The sequence below is a fragment of the Bufo gargarizans genome, chromosome 8, assembly GCF_014858855.1.
Source record: "Bufo gargarizans isolate SCDJY-AF-19 chromosome 8, ASM1485885v1, whole genome shotgun sequence".
Lineage (NCBI taxonomy): Eukaryota > Metazoa > Chordata > Amphibia > Anura > Bufonidae > Bufo > Bufo gargarizans.
The window spans coordinates 56,688,548-56,703,509 of NC_058087.1; the positions used below are offsets into that span (position 1 = coordinate 56,688,548).

Consider the following 14,962-nt stretch of genomic DNA (forward strand, 5'->3'; position numbering starts at 1 on the left):
AGGACGGGGATATAATATCGCAATATTGCTGCAGTCGGCGGTGATCTTGTCTATTCACAGGAGCATTCCCAGATGGCGGTAAGTTTAGCGCATGTAACGCTGCCGATACTTTATATCCGTATTATCCAGAGGAAGCAAGAAGCTGCGGAAAGTTCTAGCAAAGGATAGATTTCTGTCCGGGTAGCAGAGCGGCGGGGGTGGGCTGGTGTATTATTCTACCTGCTCCTGTGGCCCCTGTATACAACACAAAGCCACCAGGGATACAATGTATCAAGATTTCAGTACTAGAAGAACAATGTATCAGAACTGGAATCATTGGGGGCGGGGCTAACAGTAAAGGGAGATTCTGATTGGTTGCTCTGAATCCTCCCCTCTGCACATCCTGCATGTAACTGATCTAACCATGTTCTTATATTGTTTCATGTGACTCTCAGTCTCTTACTGACTACTACTCCTATTCTTTCTGTTCTTTTTCTAACACTTTCCTAAGGACAGATCTTATCAAGGTGAGAGATTCCTATTCTGTGGTCCCCAGTGCTACGTGGGTTTTGGGGGGACTGAGAGGAGAACGTTCACTGTCAGCTCTGAGCTGTGTGCAATATTAAAGGGCCGGCGTCCCGATTTAATGCAGACCATATCATAGAATGCATCTTCTGCAAATTTCTAATAGACTTTATGTTTGAAATCTTCACTGTTTTTATTACCTCTGCTTACTGTCAGTGAATGGAAACCCCTTGGCTCACATTTAGAGTCTGAAAGCCCTTCCTGTCAGAGCAGATAAGAGCTGTCAGAAACATAGTCTTTTATGCTCATCTTGTGTCTCGGGATATTCACATGCGACAGATTTTGTTGCAGTCATTTTTGGACTGAAAATCTGTTCCATCTGAATGGGGAAAGCACCGGGATTTCTGGAAGCCATATTCAGATGACGCTGAAATTTCAGCAAAAAAATCTTCCACATGTACATTTCCTCTGTAACTGAATGTAAACAATAGATAAATTAATTGACAGCCAGCAGAGATCTTGCAAATAATGAAAGTCTGTGAGAAAGTTGCTGTGCTTTATACCATGCCTTGACAACTGGGCGACCCCCCTTAACCCGCACTTTCACACTTGCGTTAAAGTTCCGGTATTGAGTTCCGTTTTTGGGTCTCAATACCGGAAAAAAACGGATCAGCTTTATCCTAATGCATTCTGAATGGAGAACAATCCATTCATGATGCATCAGTTCAGTCCCTCTTACGTTTTTTGGCCGGAGAAAATACCACGGCATGCTGCAGTTTTTTCTCTGGCCCAAAATCCTTGCCAGCATTAATTTCTATTGAAATGCATTAATGCCGGATCCGTCCCCAAGTGTTCCGGCAAAACAGATCCGGTTTTGCGGTCTTTAAAAATCAGAAAAAAAAAAATACTGGATCCATTTTTCCGGATGACAACCGGAAATACGGATCTGGTATTGCAACGCATCCGGATCCGTCTGACAAATGCATCCGTTTGCGTCCGGATTGACGGTTCCGGTGACAGAACAGCCTGCCGGAATCCTCTGTCGCAAGTGTGAAAGTAGCCTAAATTAAACTGTAGCAAAGATTGCCAATGCATGCTGCAGATAACCCCCATCATCCAGTGACCACCACGTCTTGTGCATGATACTCTCCTTAGTGGTCGAATCGGTTGTGAATAGGAGTTTGTTACTACTACTCTCATCAGAACGCCTTCTATATTAGGGCACTGATCGTCTCATGTTCCGTCCTGCAGATACAGCCCAGCCCTGGCGGCCAGTCGTCGTGCAGCAGTGAGCCGTCTCCACTTGGCAGCACCAACCACACTGACAGCGGAGTAGAGTTTCATGGAGAGGGAGGCCTGGGGGACATCTTTGGTTTGGAGGACACCAGCCATGTGGTGGACTCCAGTGTCTCAACTGGTAATGCAATGGTCGGCCTGCAGCTCAGGAAACAAGGTGGCACCGCAGTGCAGCGACTGGAGCAGCTCAAGAAGGAGAAGCTGAAGACACTGAAGGAATCTTGCTCATTCATGAATCCAGCTCCACCTGCCAGGAACACCAAATTCCCAGCCATCTCTGGAAATGGTACGTGAGATACCCTGAGGCTTCTTTTTCAGGCATCGGTGCAGGTGGTTTCAGTCATGGTCCCTGCCATGGTCCATGCAGCAGCCAGTGTCCTGGGAGGATCCAGGACTGGGAATAAAGGGCATCTATTTCTCAGATATTCACTCATGCCATGGTGGAGTTATCCTTTACATTGTGGTCCTGTGCAGGTTATGCAGGCAGGAAACCAGAAGCTGCAGCAAAGTGGATGCGATTTTAACAAATTACATCCACAGGCTGCAGAAAACTTCTGCAAGTAAATCCGTGGCACTTCTGCACTTTCAGCAGATATGCACTGTGGAGTTCACGCTTCTCAATATATAGGGTTGAATCCACTGGGTATTTTATACTCCATGTGGACTGGCCCCACATGTTACTCAGTATCGGTGGCAGCTGTTTTATGAGGCCTGTGGATTCTGTGCTGTTCTGCCCCAAAGAACAGTCCATAAATTTAACGTCAGATTTTCTTCCCTCTTTTTCAGGCTCATTACTTGACAATATGGGTGTCCCAGGCAGTGTGAACATAAACCCAAGAATTACAGACTTGTCTTTGAATGACATCACCATTTTGAACCAGCTGAATGACAGACGGGACAGCGCCACCAGCACCCTCAGCTCCGCATACACAAGCCGACGATCTTCAGGGATCTCCCCGTATTTCTCCAGCCGTCGCTCAAGCGAAGCCTCTCAATTTTGTGGCAGACAGAACAATGCCAGCTCTGCCGATTCTTATGACCCCATCTCCACCGACGCTTCCAGAAGATCTAGTGACGCCAGCCCACATAACGGATTACCAGCGCTCCTCAACTTTACCCCTGCCCAGCAGTATCGATTGAAAGCCAAGTACGCAGCCGCAACTGGTGGTCCTCCTCCTACACCCCTCCCCAACATGGAGAGAATGAGTTTAAGGAGCAAGATGTCCTTGTTGGACGGGTCAGACTATTCCCTGCCCGCCTTCAGGCAGCAGCCGGGTCCAAGACGATGCAGCGATGGTTTTGGTAATGCCCCAGCGCCAACTTTTCCTCATGAGGTTCCTGGAAATGGCACAAGACGAGCTAGTGACCCAGTAAGAACAACAGCTGGACTTGATGGACAACATCTTCCAAGGGTTCAGCGCTTCCACAGCATGAATGCCATGAACACGTTGTATCCTCCACAAGTCATGGACAAGATGAATATAAGCTTCCAGCAGTGCACTCGTTCAGACGGAAGCCTTCACCGGCAGATCTACTCTCCACGGCCACCTAGCATCAGTGAGAATGTCATCCTGGAAGGCATGGCAGCCGATATGGACGTCCCTGGTGGTGAGGATGACCTGGTGTTACCGGATGATGTTGTCCAATATATTAAGTCTCAGAACAGAGGAGCGCCGAACCATAGGCTTCCGCCTGACTACAGTAACCAGAACCAAAACTTCCAAAGTAACGTGAAGAGCTATCAGCAGCTTGCACAGAACCGGACTGCTGGTCATGACACACAGAAGAATAACATGCCCGTCCAGTGGAATGAAGTCAGCTCTGGTACTGTCGATGTCGCCGCCAATGTACCAAAGCAGCCATTTACGCAAGGGAATTTGGCAGTCGTGCAGCAGAAGCAAAACTTTAGCCAATATCAAAGCTGCAACCATCAGCCATCCCTGGCGAATAATCCGCAGCAAGAGCTGGCACAGAGAAATGGTGGAGTCAATGGGCAAAGATTCAGTTATCCTCAGCATAGGGTGCAGCAGCTGAACCCGTGCCAAGGCACCAACTCCGACTTCAACCAGCAGCAGAACTTTAGCCAGTCTGCGCATATGTTACGGGTCCCGAGTGATGGTCAGTGCCAACTCTCCACCTCATCTAACATCTTAGAAAGGTCTGGACATCCCATGCACTCTCCTCAGAGTAACGGGATGATGAACGGCAGCCGGGAGCCGCACCCCACAAACACTCAGAATTATCCAAGTCACTTTCGTGCCACTCATGACACCCTTCAACCACCAAACTCAAACCCCTACCCCAACCTGAACCTGTTCAACAATCAACACAGTAACATGGGGATATCTGCTCAGGTCATTAATAACTCCTTGATGCAGCCAAGGCCTCCACCTCACCCCCCCAACAGGCAAAGGAGTATACATTCAGGACAGCACCCCTCTTTTATGAGGAGCCCGCACTCGGTGAGTGAGCAGAGTCCATGCCAGCAAACAGCAGAAGCCACCCCAAAAAGAGCAAGTGAAGAACCTGAGCCGACCTCATGTATGAATGCAAAGGACAATGGTTTACTCTATTACTCAGGCCAAATACAGATGTTTGAGCAGAACAGCAATTATAATTCTGCACTAGACTGTACAACGCAGCAAGTCCCCACCATGCCATCTCCTGGGGTCAATCAGGTCACTAGCACCGTGGACTCTCAAGGTCTGGAACAGCCTCCTGTCATAGATTTCGATTCTATGATGGACGATGGGGACCATTGCAGTCTCTTGTCAGGGACTATAAGCCCTGGCCTTCTTCAGAGTCTCTCTCAAAACTCTTCTCGCCTCACAACTCCCAGGAACTCCTTAACTTTTCCTTCCATCCCAGCTGGGATAAACAATATGGCTATCGGGGATATGAGCTCTATGCTTAGCACATTGGCAGAGGAAAATAAATTTCTTAATCTTATGTCCTAACTAGAAGCTCTGAAGGCAGATTGAGATTTATTGGGACTCTCTACAGGATGGAGCGTTCTTCCATTGTGATGACTGTGACACTGGCCAAGCAAGTAGATGGTACTGAGATGAGATCCTAAGACACTGACTCTTCAGACATTTATGGTGGCATCTCAGGAGGCGTCTTCCACAATGAGTCATTATTATATCTTGTGTTTTTTCTTCTTTAGCCTCTGCTTCCACTAGTGTCCACATCCTTTCCCTCGTCCTAGACGGATGTGGACTGTAAACCGCCCAAGATAAACTTTTCTTTAAGAGTTTCCCAAGCCTTGGTGCGAAGGGGAACATCAAACCTTCAGCATCGACTTCTTACACACAGACCGCTGCTGTGTAAGCTGTACAGAGTCCAGTATTTCCGTGTGCCGCCAGCAGACGGGATTCTAGCTGCTTCTCAATGCACTGACTTGATTCCATTGCAGCCATAAAAGCCTCAGCACTGTTTACATCGGCGTGTAAATACGGCTGTATCGCCTTCCTCATGCATGGAGCGCTGTGCGTGATTGTGCCAATCATTATACACGTTGTGAAAAGCCATATTGTGTCACGCAGAGAGGAGGCAGCTCCTCTATGAATACACGGGTCTGCTCACAGGGATCAGCCTCGGACCTCGTGTTATGTCGTCATCTTCTGGCCTCCTCCACTGTTCAGTATTTCAGGCTGAGACGTATCCACAAGGAAGAGAGAATTAGTCACATTAAAGGGAAAGCACAGCAATAGTAGAAAGTATTCTAGTGTAACAAACAGGAAGCTCTATGCACGGGGAGCGGAAGGGAGCGAGCACAACCTTCACTTATCTGACCAGTCCTCGTTTTGTCCTCTTTGTGGAAGATGAGGAACATGGTTATATTGTGAATGTGGCATCTTGTTTTCCTGTCCTGATTCTCTAAGCATTCAGCCTGCTGCTCTGACAGTAGGTACAGTGATCACCCCCTGCTCTGACTACAAGTCCAATGATCACCTCCTGTTCTGACTGTAGGTACAATAATTGCCCCCTGCTGTGACTGTAGGTCCAATAATCGCCCCTTTTCTGACAGTTGGTACAAACCAATTTCCCATGCTCTGACTGTAGGTACAATGATCGCTCCCTACTCTGACTCCAGGTACAATTATCGCCCCCTGCTCTGACTGTAGGTACAATGATCTTCCCTTGCTCTGACCACAGATACAATGATCGCCCCCTGCTCTGACTGCAAGTACAATGATTGCCCCTGTTGTGACTGTAGGTGCAAAAATTGCCCCCTGCTCTGACTGTAGGTCCAATAATCGCCCCCTGCTCTGACTGTAGGTACAATGATAGCCCCCTGTTCTGACTGTAGGTACAATGATAGCCCCCTGTTCTGACTGTAGGTACAGTGATCACCCCCTGCTCTAACTCCAGGTACAGTGATTACCCCCTGCTCTGACTGTAGGTACAATGATCGCCCCATTAATCTAAATGTATAGAACATTTATAGGATCCCTGTATTAATAATCTTTATTCTGTGCACAACATTTGTATTTTACTGACTTACCTACCTGTAGAGGAATGAATGTGGGGGCAGTATGTGATATGTCTCTAGGCTGGTTGTACAGTGCAATAATTAACCCTTGGCAGTAACCACCCCTGTAAATTCCAAGGAGCGACCTCTACATGTCCTGATTCACTGCTACTGTATCCTCTGTGTTCTTTGTCTTTGTGTCAGCCACGTCTCATTCACAACCAGTCACTCGTCCGGGTAATTTTTTTGGTTGCCGTTTCTCCGTCAAGCAAATGACTTCTGTATTTCTTCCTAGCCTGTAAATATTTTGTAAAAAAGTGTCCCCCCCAAAGTCCAAGACGGATCCGAGAAATTTATATCCTGTGACAGAATTGAGCATTTTTTTATTTTAAACTGCCTTGTAAATACACGTTTTGTATATTAAACTCAAACTTTTTACATCTTTGTCCATTCTGGTTCTGTCTTGTGTATAACGTTATACAGCCGGACCCCTGCAGTGGTGAATATGGGAGCATCAATATTCAGAACTCAACAACCTCAACATTATCAGACCCGGCCCAACCATCCATTAAAAGAGCTCGAAGGACAAAAGAATGCGTGGAAAGTGTGGAGATGCAGTAACAGGAGCAGCCATATAGCAGTTATATTCTTGTACATAGGAGCAGGAGCAGTATGATAGTAGTTATATTTGTGTACATAGGAGCAGTATTATAGTAGTTATATTCTTGTACATAGGAGGCAGTATTATAATAGTTATATTCTTGTACATAGGAGCAATATTATAGTAGTTATATTCTTGTACGTAGGAGGCAGTATTATAGTAGTTATATTCTTGTACATAGGAGCAGTATTGTAGTAGTTATATTCTTGTACATAGGAGGCAGTATTATAGTAGTTGTATTCTTGTACATAGGAGCAGTATTATAGTAGTTATATTGTTGTACATAGGAGCAGTATTATAGTAGTTATATTCCTGTACATAGGAGCAGTATTATAGTAGTTATATTCTTGTACATAGGAGCAGTATTGTAGTAGTTATATTCTTGTACATAGGAGCAGTATTATAGTAGTTATATTCTTGTACATAGGGTCAGTGTTTTATAAGTAAAGGTAACTCCATGGTGGTCCTGAATGTTATCCTCAGACTAAGGGCTTATGCACACGACCGTATGTATTTTACGGTCCACAAAAACAGATCCACAAAAAATATGGATAACGTCCGTGTGCATTCCTTATTTTGCAGAATGGAACAGCTAGCTCCTAATAGAACAGTCCTATCCTTGTCCGTAATGTGGACAATAATAGGACATGTTCTATTTTTTTGCGGAACAGAAATACGGACATACGGAAACAGAATGCACATGGAGTAACTTCAGTATTTTTTATTTTTTTTGTGGATCCATTGTGCATCCAAAAATGGAACAGACATGGAAAGAAAATACGTTCGTGTGCATGAGCCCTTATGGGTAGGATCACTTACCACTCATTTCCTTTAGTTACTAGCTTTGTCTCACATGACTAATCTCCTGCTCATTGTTATTCTTCATCCCATTATTTGATTATTCATTAGGGTTTGTACTTTGCAGGTAAATCTGGTAATCAGCACTCATTTCTTTCACATACATATTCATGTTCCTATTAACGTTTCAATCACATCTGTTTCTCAACATCTACAATCTGTTTTCACCACCTCAGTGTCATTTCCAGCCGATTAAGTCAAAGTAATGCAATAAAGTATTATTAGCGATAATGATAATTAAAGACGTCGATTTATTAACCAGCGGGATCGATGCCCGGATCGCGTCTGACCATCAGAATACAAACCTCCATTCATCATTGACAAGAAGTATGTGTATTTAACCATTTCTCGATTGATCCTCATGAGGGGAGGTAATAATACCGCACTCATTATTAGGATATGAACTGAACAGGACAATGTATCAATCATAGATCTGAAATGTTACATTAAGAGAAAACTGCAACATTAGTGTTCCAGGAATGCACAGGATTTTAATCGAGTTTTACAGATGATCAGGGGTCAGCAACCTCCGGCACTCCAGGTGTTGGGAAACTACATCTCCCATCATGCACACTTGCTTGGCTTTTTTCTAAACTCCTACACAAGTGGAAGGAGCATGCTAGGAGTTGTAGTTTCACAACAGCTGGAGTGCCGAAGGTTGCTGATCTCTGGTGTAAATGATAATCAAGGTTGTAGGTGGAAACAACAGGTTTAGACCAATGAAAAAAATCACAACTAGTTACAATAATCAGCAGCTAAATCTTATGTTGTGCTGTAGATACCACTGGCTCAGCAGAGAATGCCGCCGACCAGGTGCGTTGCTAGGGTCTCAAAAGATCCGGGGCCCAAGCCCCAATGAATATGGCCCAGTTCTGTAAGTCGACCCTCCCCCCACATTTAGCTGTACTTGCTATACAGCAGCACATACCTGTTACATCCAGGGCCTCCAGGTGACGTCTCCTCTGATGTAGATCTTCTCTGGCATCATCTTCTCCATTTGGTCCGGACACTTCTCTCACCCGCTCCTCGTCTCTGCAGAGTGTGACACACGGACATCTTAGCTTCCTCTCATTTCTATCATCATCCCCCAACCTGGAGCCCCCACTATGTTATCCTGCTGCTCGCTGTGCTTCCCAATACCCCCAAACACTATCCTGAAGAAAAAGGAGTGCCCCCCATAGTAATAGTGCTCCTCATAGTCCAACCAATAGTAATTCCCTTCTAGAATGCCCCCATTAGTAATACTGCCCCCTACAGTGCCCCCAACAGTGATAAGGCTCCCCAAGAGAGCCCCCATTCACAGAAGAGCCTCCAGTATTAATAATACCCTCACATAGCCTCCAGTAGAAATAAGGCCCCCTATTGTTCCCCCAGTGGTAATAAAGCTCTCTACAGACCCCTCAGTAGTAATAAGGCCCCCATAGTGCTCTTAGTAGAAATAATACAGATCTATAAGTCTTTCCTATAGAGCCCCCAGTAGTAATAAGAACGCCTAATGTCCCCTGGATTTATAATACCCCTATAATTCCCCCAGTATTTATAATGCCCCCTGTAGTTCTATTCCTCCCTCCACCATACAGTCCCATGTAAATAACATCACCTCCTCCCTAGCCACCTCCAACATGCAATCCCATGTATACATCAACCCTTAACATTCAGTCCCATGTGAATAACATCACCCTCCCACCACCAGCCACCTTCAACATACAGTCCCATGTAAATAACATCGCCCCCATAACATTCAGTCCCATGTAAATAACATCCCTTCCTCTCTCAGACCCCTGTAACATTCAGTCCCATGTAAATAACATCACTCCCTCCCACAGCCCCCTCCAACATTCAGTCCCATATAACTAATATCACTCTCTCCCACAGCCGCCATAAACACACAGTTCCATGTAAATAACTTCCCTCCTTTCATCCCTAACATACAGTCCCAGTTAAATAACCACAACTCCCAGCATTGCTCTGCCTCTCCCTTCACTTACCTCTCCTCATGTAGCAGACATCACCTCAGCTTCTTCCCCAGGACTTCTTCTATTCACTGCCGTCCTCTCCTGCACTGGTCACGTGTGGTGACATCATCGCAGGTCCTTCAGATCTTCCAGTGTATTAGATTCAAATGTATTGCCGTCCTGAGGACCTACCGTTGGATCTAGCTGGCAGACAGGCCCCGAATGTTTTAACCTAGCAACGCCCCTGCCACCGACTCTAATACAAGGTCACCAAAAGCCAGATCCTACTGTAGACATACCCATAGATCACTAGATTACCACACACATGGCACTGTATATAGTATAGCTATATGAACAACTAGCTCAACATCTTATAGAACTGGGCAGACATATATACAGACGTGGACAAAATTGTTGGTACCCTTTGGTCAATGAAAGAAAAAGTCACAATGGTCACAGAAATAACTTTAATCTGACAAAAGTAATAATAAATTAAAATTCTATAAATGTTAACCAATGAAAGTCAGACATTGTTTTTCAACCATGCTTCAACAGAATTATGTAAAAAAATAAACTCATGAAACAGGCATGGACAAAAATGATGGTACCCCTAACTTAATATTTTGTTGCGCAACCTTTTGAGGCAATCACTGCAATCAAACGCTTCCTGTAACTGTCAATGAGACATCTGCACCTCTCAGCAGGTATTTTGGCCCACTCCTCATGAGCAAACTGCTCCAGTTGTGTCCGGTTTGAAGGGTGCCTTTTCCAGACTGCATGTTTCAGCTCCTTCCAAAGATGCTCAATAGGATTGAGGTCAGGGCTCATAGAAGGCCACTTTAGAATAGTCCAATTTTTTCCTCTTAGCCATTCTTGGGTGTTTTTAGCGGTGTGTTTTGGGTCATTGTCCTGTTGCAAGACCCATGACCTGCGACTGAGACCAAGCTTTCTGACACTGGCTAGTACATTTCTCTCTAGAATTCCTTGATAGTCTTGAGATTTCATTGTACCCTGCACAGATTCAAGACACCCTGTGCCAGACGCAGCAAAGCAGCCCCAGAACATAACAGAGCCTCCTCCATGTTTCACAGTAGGGACAGTGTTCTTTTCTTGATATGCTTCATTTTTTCGTCTGTGAACATACAGCTGATGTGCCTTGGCAAAAACTTCGATTTTTGTCTCATCTGTCCACAGGACATTCTCCCAGAAGCTTTGTGGCTTGTCAACATGTAGTTTGGCATATTCCAGTCTTGCTTTTTTATGATTCGTTTTCAACAATGGTGTCCTCCTTGGTCGTCTCCCATGTAGTCCACTTTGGCTCAAACAACGACGGATGGTGCGATCTGACACTGATGTTCCTTGAGCATGAAGTTCACCTTGAATCTCTTTAGAAGTCTTTCTAGGCTCTTTTGTTACCATTCGGATTATCCGTCTCTTAGATTTGTCATCAATTTTCCTCCTGCGGCCACGTCCAGGGAGGTTGGCTACAGTCCCATGGATCTTAAACTTATGAATAATATGTGCAACTGTACTCACAGGAACATCTAGTTGCTTGGAGATGGTCTTATAGCCTTTACCTTTAACATGCTTGTCTATAATTTTCTTTCTGATCTCTTGAGACAGCTCTTTCCTTTGCTTCCTCTGGTCCATGTCGAGTGTGGTACACACCATATCACCAAACAACACAGTGATTACCTGGAGCCATATATATAGGCCCAATGGCTGATTACAAGGTTGTAGACACCTGTGATGCTAATTAGTGGACACACCTTGAATTAACATGTCCCTTTGGTCACATTATGTTCTGTGTTTTCTAGGGGTACCATCATTTTTGTCCATGCCTGTTTCATGAGTTTATTTTTTTACATAATTCTGTTGAAGCATGGTTGAAAAACAATGTCTGACTTTCATTGGTTAACATTTATAGAATTTTAATTTATTATTACTTTTGTCAGATTAAAGTTATTTCTGTGACCATTGTGACTTTTTCTTTCATTGACCAAAGGGTACCAACAATTTTGTCCACGTCTGTAGTTACATAGGTACTGTGTATGTGACTAGGTCGGCTGTACCCTGTATATACCATGTGGAAAGTCTTCACACCTTTTCTTTTTACTTTACTCACATTTTGTTATCTCGCTCCCCATCATTCTGCTCTCTATACCAGATAATGAGAAAGTGAGAACAGAATTTTTTTTTTTTTTAGAAAATTTATTAAAAAGGAAAAACTAACATTTTGCATGGATATAAATTTTCTGCCCCTTTCACATGGACCCGCAGCCCTATAGAGATGTATGGACCCGCAGCCCTATAGAGATGTATGGACCCGCAGCCCTATAGAGATGTATGGACCCGCAGCCCTATAGAGATGTATGGACCCGCAGCCCTATAGAGATGTATGGACCCGCAGCCCTATAGAGATGTATGGACCCGCAGCCCTATAGAGATGTATGGACCCACAGCCCTATAGAGAGTTTTTAGCTAATATTGTGTTCAATATTATTCCATTATTATTCTCGGAGCGGCCCTGGTCACTGCTGAACTGGGAGTCACAGAGAAAGGGTCACTAAGAGGAGTCTACAGATGAGCCAATCAATTCCAAACTAATCAGATTTGTTACAAATCTCTCATAAATTCGTCTGCCAAATGAATCCAACGTTTTGGCGATTCACTTTGGACAACTCACACAAAAATGGTGCCATTTTACTGAAAATCAGTGGCAAAAACAACAAGAAGGAAGACTATGGAGGATCACATGACCCTAGGAGAGCGGGGGGCTTGCTCTGATTGGCTTAGAGGCCGACAGACAACCTGATCAGCCAATCAGAGGCAGGATTCAGGCAGGTCCTTCTGCTGAGATCGCAATAGAAGCCATTCTGTGTCCAGCTTTAGACCTGTGAGCATGTGTTATGGATGTGTCTGCTAAAAGACAATTGTGGAGCAGATACAAGCCAGTAATCTAGCTGTACTAGAGACACACTATAGAGAGAGAACAGGGAGATAAAATCCTAAAATATACCTAATATATCAGAGACAACCTAGCATAGAGAATGAGGGACTGCTCACTCCGAGTTGTGTGCTGTTCCATTGTTCATACAGCTTGCTGGCAAGTTCTATCCTGACACAAAGTTATTTCTTCTGTATATGGACAGCCAGCTTTTTATTGTTAAACTTCAAACTTCAAGTTTCTATAGTTCATAGGCTTATTGCCAGCACCCCAATAGCATACATTCTGCTGCTGAATAATTGCCGCCTTTTTTTCTAAAGACCTAAATTTACCATTTGTAATTGGTAATTTTCAGTGCAATGAAGTGCATCAATATATCCGTGCTAGTGGACACGTTATATTACGGCAAAATACCCTTCAGTTACACCAAAAGCATTTTACTGTAAAAACTGGATTACTATACCCATGTTATTGATTGAGCTTTACTGTAAAAACTGCATTATTATAACCATTTTAGTGAATGTGTTGTATTACTTTAAGATACCATACCAACAGCAAAAGCATTTTTACTGCATTAATACCATTGTAAATTGTAAATACCAGTGTGCAGTGTGTTTGGAAAAAGGGAGTGACATTTGATTGCGTCTCTGTGTTTAAATTACAGAATAAACACTACAGGGAGTGCAGAATTATTAGGCAAATGAGTATTTTGACCACATCATCCTCTTTATGCATGTTGTCTTACTCCAAGCTGTATAGGCTCGAAAGCCTACTACCAATAAAGCATATTAGGTGATGTGCATCTCTGTAATGAGAAGGGGTGTGGTCTAATGACATCAACACCCTATATCAGGTGTGCATAATTATTAGGCAACTTCCTTTCCTTTGGCAAAATGGGTCAAAAGAAGGACTTGACAGGCTCAGAAAAGGCAAAAATAGTGAGATATCTTGCAGAGGGATGCAGCACTCTTAAAATTGCAAAGCTTCTGAAGCGTGATCATCGAACAATCAAGCGTTTCATTCAAAATAGTCAACAGGGTCGCAAGAAGCGTGTGGAAAAACCAAGGCGCAAAATAACTGCCCATGAACCGAGAAAAGTTAAGCGTGCAGCTGCCAAGATGCCACTTGCCACCAGTTTGGCCATATTTCAGAGCTGCAACATCACTGGAGTGCCCAAAAGCACAAGGTGTGCAATACTCAGAGACATGGCCAAGGTAAGAAAGGCTGAAAGACGACCACCACTGAACAAGACACACAAGCTGAAACGTCAAGACTGGGCCAAGAAATATCTCAAGACTGATTTTTCAAAGGTTTTATGGACTGATGAAATGAGAGTGAGTCTTGATGGGCCAGATGGATGGGCCTGTGGCTGGATTGGAAAGGGCAGAGAGCTCCAGTCCGACTCAGACGCCATTAAGGTGGAGGTGGAGTACTGGTTTAGGCTGGTATCATCAAAGATGAGCTTGTGGGGCCTTTTCGGGTTGAGGATGGAGTCAAGCTCAACTTCCAGTCCTACTGCCAGTTTCTGGAAGACACCTTCTTCAAGCAGTGGTACAGGAAGAAGTCTGCATCCTTCAAGAAAAACATGATTTTCATGCAGGACAATGCTCCATCACACGCGTCCAAGTACTCCACAGCGTGGCTGGCAAGAAAGGGTATAAAAGAAGAAAATCTAATGACATGGCCTCCTTGTTCACCTGATCTGAACCCCATTGAGAACCTGTGGTCCATCATCAAATGTGAGATTTACAAGGAGGGAAAACAGTACACCTCTCTGAACAGTGTCTGGGAGGCTGTGGTTGCTGCTGCACGCAATGTTGATGGTGAACAGATCAAAACACTGACAGAATCCATGGATGGCAGGCTTTTGAGTGTCCTTGCAAAGAAAGGTGGCTATATTGGTCACTGATTTGTTTTTGTTTTGTTTTTGAATGTCAGAAATGTATATTTGTGAATGTTGAGATGTTATATTGGTTTCACTGGTAAAAATAAATAATTGAAATGGGTATATATTTGTTTTTTGTTAAGTTGCCTAATAATTATGCACAGTAATAGTCACCTGCACACACAGATATCCCCCTAAAATAGCTAAAACTAAAAACAAACTAAAAACTACTTCCAAAAATATTCAGCTTTGATATTAATGAGTTTTTTGGGTTCATTGAGAACATGGTTGTTGTTCAATAATAAAATTAATCCTCAAAAATACAACTTGCCTAATAATTCTGCACTCCCTGTAGTGATTTCGTTAGTACCGTTTAATAACC

General features: G+C 44.0%; 1 protein-coding gene across 2 annotated transcripts in view; it reads left to right on the forward strand.

Annotated features, from left to right (window-relative positions):
* Window positions 1–6,712, forward strand: part of GLI2 (GLI family zinc finger 2) — a 94,464-nt gene extending 87,752 nt beyond the window's left edge. For both annotated transcript variants that reach the window (XM_044304310.1, XM_044304311.1), the window contains exons 13-14: window positions 1,756–2,086; window positions 2,587–6,712. In XM_044304310.1, coding sequence (XP_044160245.1) covers window positions 1,756–2,086; window positions 2,587–4,757 — 2,502 coding nt within the window. In that variant the 3' untranslated portion in view covers window positions 4,758–6,712. The remainder of the gene's footprint in view (window positions 1–1,755; window positions 2,087–2,586) is intronic.
* Window positions 6,713–14,962: the final 8,250 nt, after the last annotated feature.